General features: G+C 48.9%; 1 protein-coding gene across 1 annotated transcript; it reads left to right on the top strand.

The window, feature by feature from the left end:
• Positions 1-741: 741 nt before the first annotated feature.
• On the top strand, positions 742-2523 carry LOC142497978 (uncharacterized). The gene is given in 2 exon segments (XM_075606471.1): positions 742-2061; positions 2063-2523. Coding segments are annotated over 2 exon segments (1323 nt in total). The 5' UTR covers positions 742-883; the 3' UTR covers positions 2208-2523.
• Positions 2524-6295: the final 3772 nt, after the last annotated feature.

The following is a 6295-nucleotide window of genomic DNA, read 5'->3' on the forward strand; positions in this document are numbered from 1 at the left end:
CAGAGAGGTGATCTTCACGCCGCCGGCAACTCGCCCATTTTGTGAAATTTGCCATCATAGGTTATCAACGCTTTCTGAATACCGTGATAGCGACGCTCACAAAAACGAAGATTTAAATGGCCCGGCGATTCTTTTTATGAAACTTTACTGCATAGGCCCCTCAGTGCTCCGGGTTTGCTTTGAACCTCCTGCAGTTTCAGTATTAACTATAATAATGGGAGTCCGTAGCCCTATATAGATATATATCACCAGGTCTATATATTCTACTGAATAGGAGATTACCTCCAAGAGACTGTTAAACATCAGTATATATTTTCCATAAGGGTCAGCAATTGATTCACTGCTATAATATGTTAGAGTATATGTTTAGAAGTAATCTGTTGTTCATTGGAATTGGCCATGGATCTATTAATACCACTCCTGTTTTCGGATTTTTTTTTATTAATTACCAATAAAAGGTTTTATTGTATCTAACTCATTACACAACACTGAGTGCATTAGAAAGGGATTCTTTCCCCCTTTTTTTTAATGTAACAAAGGATTCACTTAAATGTATGATCCACTACATCTGCTCTCCCGGCCCTAATGCTGCACATGTTGTGCTAAACCCTTCCTTTGTACAATGTACATCTACAGTTTACTTTCATCCTGAACTGTTTGTGATATTCCAATTTACCTCTCCTGCATGCCCTTCTGTAAGACAGTTTGTGTAACAGTGACTTTTTGGTCTCGTCTAGTACAAAGCCAAGCACCAATAATCCATCCATGCCAAGACTGCAAGGTTGCTTTTAGCAAGTCAGGATTACCTCCTCACACATCTGAAGTTCAAACACCCAAATGAGAATATGGAAAAGAGAGGACAGAACAATCTTGCAACATTCCAATGAATATGACAGAAAATGCAACTTTCAACCAGTCAAGGCAATTAATAAACAATGTAACTGTTTCTTATTCAAAAGAAGGTATATTAGAAGGTGCCACCGGAAAAGATCTTGGAGAAAGTGGGAAGAATCTGACTTGGTTATCAGACCAGAACCTACAGAAGAGGACACACACTTGGGGGAGACCGCATGTATGTGGGGAATGTGGGAAGGGATTTAGTCAGTTATCCCACATGGAAAGACACAAGAGAACACACACAGGGGAGAGACCGCATGTATGTGGGGAATGTGGGAAGGGATTTAGTCGGTTATCCAGCCTTTATACACACAAGAGGACACACACAGGGGAGAGACCGCATGTATGTGGGGAATGTGGGAAGGCATTTAGGGACTTTTCTAACATGAACAGACACAAGAGGACACACACAGGGGAGACACCGCATGTATGTGGGGAATGTGGGAAGGGATTTAGTGTGTTATCCAGCCTGGACATACACAAGAGGTCACACACAGGGGAGAGACCGCATGTATGTGGGGAATGTGGGAAGGGATTCAGTCAGTTATCCAGCCTGAACACACACAAGAGAACACACACAGGGGAGAGACCGCATGTATGTGGGGAATGTGGGAAGGGATTTAGTCAGTTATCCAGCCTTTATACACACAAGAGGACACACACAAGGGAGAGACCGCATGTATGTGGGGAATGTGGGAAGGCATTTAGGGACTTTTCCAACATGAACAGACACAAGAGGACACACACAGGGGAGAGACCGCATGTATGTGGGGAATGTGGGAAGGGATTTAGTGTGCTATTCAGCCTGGACACACACAAGAGGACACACACAGGGGAGAGACCGCATGTATGTGGGGAATGTGGGAAGGGATTTAGTGTGTTATCCAGCCTGGACATACATAAGAGGACACACACAGGGGAGAGACCGCATGTATGTGGGGAATGTGGGAAGGGATTTAGTCAGTTATCCCACCTTGAAACACACAAGAGAACACACACAGGGGAGAGACCGCATGTATGTGGGGAATGTGGGAAGGGATTTAGTCAGTTATCCAGCCTGAACACACACAAGAGGACACACACAGGTGAGAGACCGCATGTATGTGGGGAATGTGGGAAGGGATTTAGTGTGTTATCCAGCCTGGACACACACAAGAGGACGCACAGGGGAGAGGCCGAATGTGTGTGGGGAATGTGGGAAGGGATTTAGTGAATTATCCAGCCTAATCAGACACAAGAGAACACACACAGGGGAGAGACCGCATGTATGTGGGAATGTGGGAAGGGATTTAGTGTGTTATCCAGCCTGAACACATACAAGAGGACACACACGGGAGAAACCACATGTATGTGGGGAATGTAGGAAAGGATTTAGTCGGTTATACAGCCTGAATCAAAACGGGACCAAAGCCTATATCTATACAAAGTGTCTGTAAATGTATGAAAACAGCCTACATGTAGCCGTGTAATAGTTATGGTGTGGGACCTTAGTAACTGGCTGTGTTATTTATGTACAATGAATACATTTGCACAGCCAGACAATTGTATTCGAATATGAAGTTGTCGTTGTTTGCAAATGCACGAAGATAAGACAAACCCCGGGGCGTGGATAATGAGAGACTGCGCACGGGGAGAGAGACTGCGCACGGGGGAGAGAGACTGCGACCGGGGGAGAGAGACTGCGCACAGGGGAGGGACTGCGCACGGGGGAGAGAGTGCGCATGGGGGAGAGAGACTGCACACGGGGGAGAGAGACTGCGCACGAGGGAGAGAGACTGCGCACGGGGGAGAGCAACTACGCACGGGGGGAGAGACTGCGCACGGAGAGAGACTGCGCACAGGGAGAGTCTGCGTATGGGGAGAGTCTGCGCATGGGGAGACTCTTTGACAAAGTCCCAGGCAGGGATGAAACGCGTCAGAGTTTTCTTTGTAGCAGATTTTTCGGTGTATATGCACTAAATAAACTAACCTTTCGTTTTATTGCGTGAGGAATCTCTACTTTTATACCCCTGCGGCAGCAGTGAACCGCCTTACACCTCTATTTTTGTTCGATTTCCTTGGGCTGGAGCACGCTGTATTCCTCTTCCAGTTCGGAGGTACCTGACGTCATCGCTGACCGGAGACCCGTCGCGTCAAGACTGTGAGTGACTACTCTCCTAGTTTTCCCTTCCCCTACCTCCGCAGTGAGGTTATCTTGGCCGTGTGTGACACCGGGTGTAGGAGGGCAGTGGCGGAGGGTAGCGGCATACTTAGCGGGTTGTTCCTTTACAGGGGACACGGCGGTACTACTGCTTTATATTCCTCCTTACCACATGTTAGCCCCTACCCGTTGATAGTCACGGTACATGGTTCAAGTGGGGTGTCTAAATTGCCTTCATTTATTAGTGGGACACTGGACGGAAGTGAGTCTTTATTTTTCATTGTGCAGTGATTTTTCTGGACTATGTGTAGCCCTCTCCTTGATAAAGGCAATCTATTTGCCGAAACGTTGGACCTTTGGTGGCACAATAAACTGCACCTTTAGTAAGACCGTGTGCCTGCTTCCATTCCTTTGCTCAAGTACCTCTGGGATGTCTGGACCTCCCTGGATACAGCGCACCGGCAGATAAGTACCCCCCTCCAGCACCTACCAGCGGTGTGCATGTGCTTCTACATATGACTATGTGTAGTACAAGCCTGTGTACAATTGGTAGCATCAGTTCCATCTTGGATTTTTTCTAGGATATCTGTTGCGCATGGGGAGAGTCTGCGCACGGAGAGAGCGCACGGGGGAGAGAGACTGCACACAGAGAAGAGAAACTGTGCACGGGGGGAGAGAGACTGCGCACGGGGAGAGACCGCATGTATGTGGGAATGTGGGAAGGGATTTAGTGTGTTATCCAGCCTGAACACATACAAGAGGACACACACAGGGGAGAGACCGCATGTATGTGGGAATGTGGGAAGGGATTTAGTCGGTTATACAGCCTGAACCAAAACGGGACCAAAGCCTATATCTATACAAAGTGTCTGAAAGTGTATGAAACAGCCTACATGTAGCCGTGTAATAGTTATGGTGTGGGACCTTAGTAACTGGCTGTGTTATTTATGTACAGTGAATACATTCGCACAGCCAGACAATTGTATTCGAATATGAAGTTGTCGTTGTTTGCAAATGCACGAAGATAACACAAACCCCGGGGCGGGGATAATGAGAGACAGCGCACGGGAGAGACTGCGCACAGGGAGAGAGACTGTGTACGGGGGAGAGAGACTGCGCACGGGGGAAAGAGACTGTGCACGGGGGAGAGAGACTGCGCACGGGGGAGAGAGACTGCGCACGGGGGAGAGAGACTGCACACAGGGGAGAGGGACTGCGCATGGGGAGAGAGACTTCGCACGGGGGAGAGAGACTACGCATGGGGGGAGAGACTGCGCACGGAGAGAGTCTGCGCATGGGGAGAGTCTGCGCATGGAGAGAGCGCACTGGGGAGAGAGACTGCGCACCGGGGAATGAGACTGCGCACCAGGGAGAGAGACTGCACGGGGAGAGACTGCGCACGGGGGAGAGACTGCGCACGGAGAGAGACTGCGCACGGGGAGAGTGTGCATGGGGAGAGACTGAACACAGAGAGAGAGCGCACGGGGGAGAGAGACTGCGCACGGGGAGAGAGGTTTGAAAAGTTGCATTTGAACAAACCACAAGACTTCTGGAACAATGTCCTTTGGACAGACGAGACCAAAGTGGAGATGTTTGGCCATAATGCACAGCGCCACGTTTGGCGAAAACCAAACACAGCATATCAGCACAAACCTCATACCAACTGTCAAGCACTTTGGTGGTGGGGTGATGATTTGGGCTTGTTTTGCAGCCACAGGACCTGGGAACCTTGCAGTCATTGAGTTGACCATGAACTCCTCTGTATACCAAAGTATTCTAGAGTCAAATGTGAGGCCATCTGTCTGACAGCTAAAGCTTGGCCGAAATTGGGTCATGCAACAGGACAATGATCCCAAGCACACAAGCAAATCTACAACAGAATGGCTGAAAAAGAAAAGAATCAAGGTGTTGCAATGGCCCAGTAAAGGTCCAGACATCAAACCGATTGAAATGCTGTGGCTGGACCTTAAGAGAGTTGTGCATAAACAAATGCCCACAAATCTCAATGAACTGAAGCAACGTTGTAAAGAAGAGAGGGCCTAAATTCCTCCACAACGATGTGAGAGACTCATAAAGTCATACAGAAAACGATTACTTCAAGTTATTGCTGCTAAAGGTGGTTTTACAACCTATTGAATCATAAGATGTACTTAGTTTTTCACACATGGCTTCTCCATTTTGGCTTTATTTTTGTTAAATAAATCATGACACGGTGTAATATGTCATGTGTTGTTCATCTGAGGTTATATTTACCTAATTTTAAGACCTGCTAATGAACAGATTATTGTTATTATGTCCTGATATGTAACACCATAGAATTCAAGAGGGTGTACTTTCTTTTCCCACCACTGTACTTATACCTTGTGACGCTGTTCCCAAGCGGGGTCGTTGGATGTTTCCACCAGGGGGAGGATGTAGCCAGGTGCTCCGTTTCTTCCCCCCTTACCTCAGCTGAGAGCAGGGACCCGCACTGCGTGTTGGGAAGCTGCGGGGGCGGGCGCGTCGCCAGTGGCTCCCGGCGATATCTGCCACAGGGTGCCGCCATCTTGCGCAATGCGTGCAAAGTAGAGCCAATCAGATAGAGGCTCTGAGCTGGGACTACATATCCCATGAGCCTCGGAGGCAATCACATGCCCTCAGATAGCCAATATGGCTTTGGATATTCCTGCCTATAGGATAGGGATATGACACACTCAGGCCACGCTAGTCAGTAGGTGCCAGGAGAGGATAGGGGAAGGAGGTGCAGGTGCAGATGCAGATAGGCAAGTAGCCTCTGCACTAGGCCAGAACCCCCCCACCCTAGGCCCCAGCTAGGCCCTGAGTCAATACCAGCTTGTGGCTGCTTTAGGGACAGGCCCTAGATAGGGACTCTGCACCATTAGCAGTGATAATCAGGGACACAGCCGCCATGCTGCACAACCCTGAGAAGTTAGTTCTGGGACCAGAGCTCCAGTAAGAGAGAGACTGCCTTCAGGGTGGGATCACCCCCGGACAATATATCCAGTGGAGTTCAGGACGTTGCGGAGGAGATTGTGGATCAGCGGATCCTTTGTGAAGTTGTTGGCGGGCCCGGGTGCTGGAGCACCAACATACTGTACAGTAGGGCGCTGATCACGCCTAAGGGGTGGGGATCATAACTTGGGGACACTTAAGAGGAAGAGTGGCCAAGGACCTCATACAGTACTGTGGACACGGTGTGGGGTAACACAGGGGACGGTTACGCCTTGCATGGTGCGTGGGCTGTTTTACTATTAGTCA

This window comes from Ascaphus truei, chromosome 6 (genome assembly GCF_040206685.1).
Source record: "Ascaphus truei isolate aAscTru1 chromosome 6, aAscTru1.hap1, whole genome shotgun sequence".
Classification (NCBI taxonomy): domain Eukaryota; kingdom Metazoa; phylum Chordata; class Amphibia; order Anura; family Ascaphidae; genus Ascaphus; species Ascaphus truei.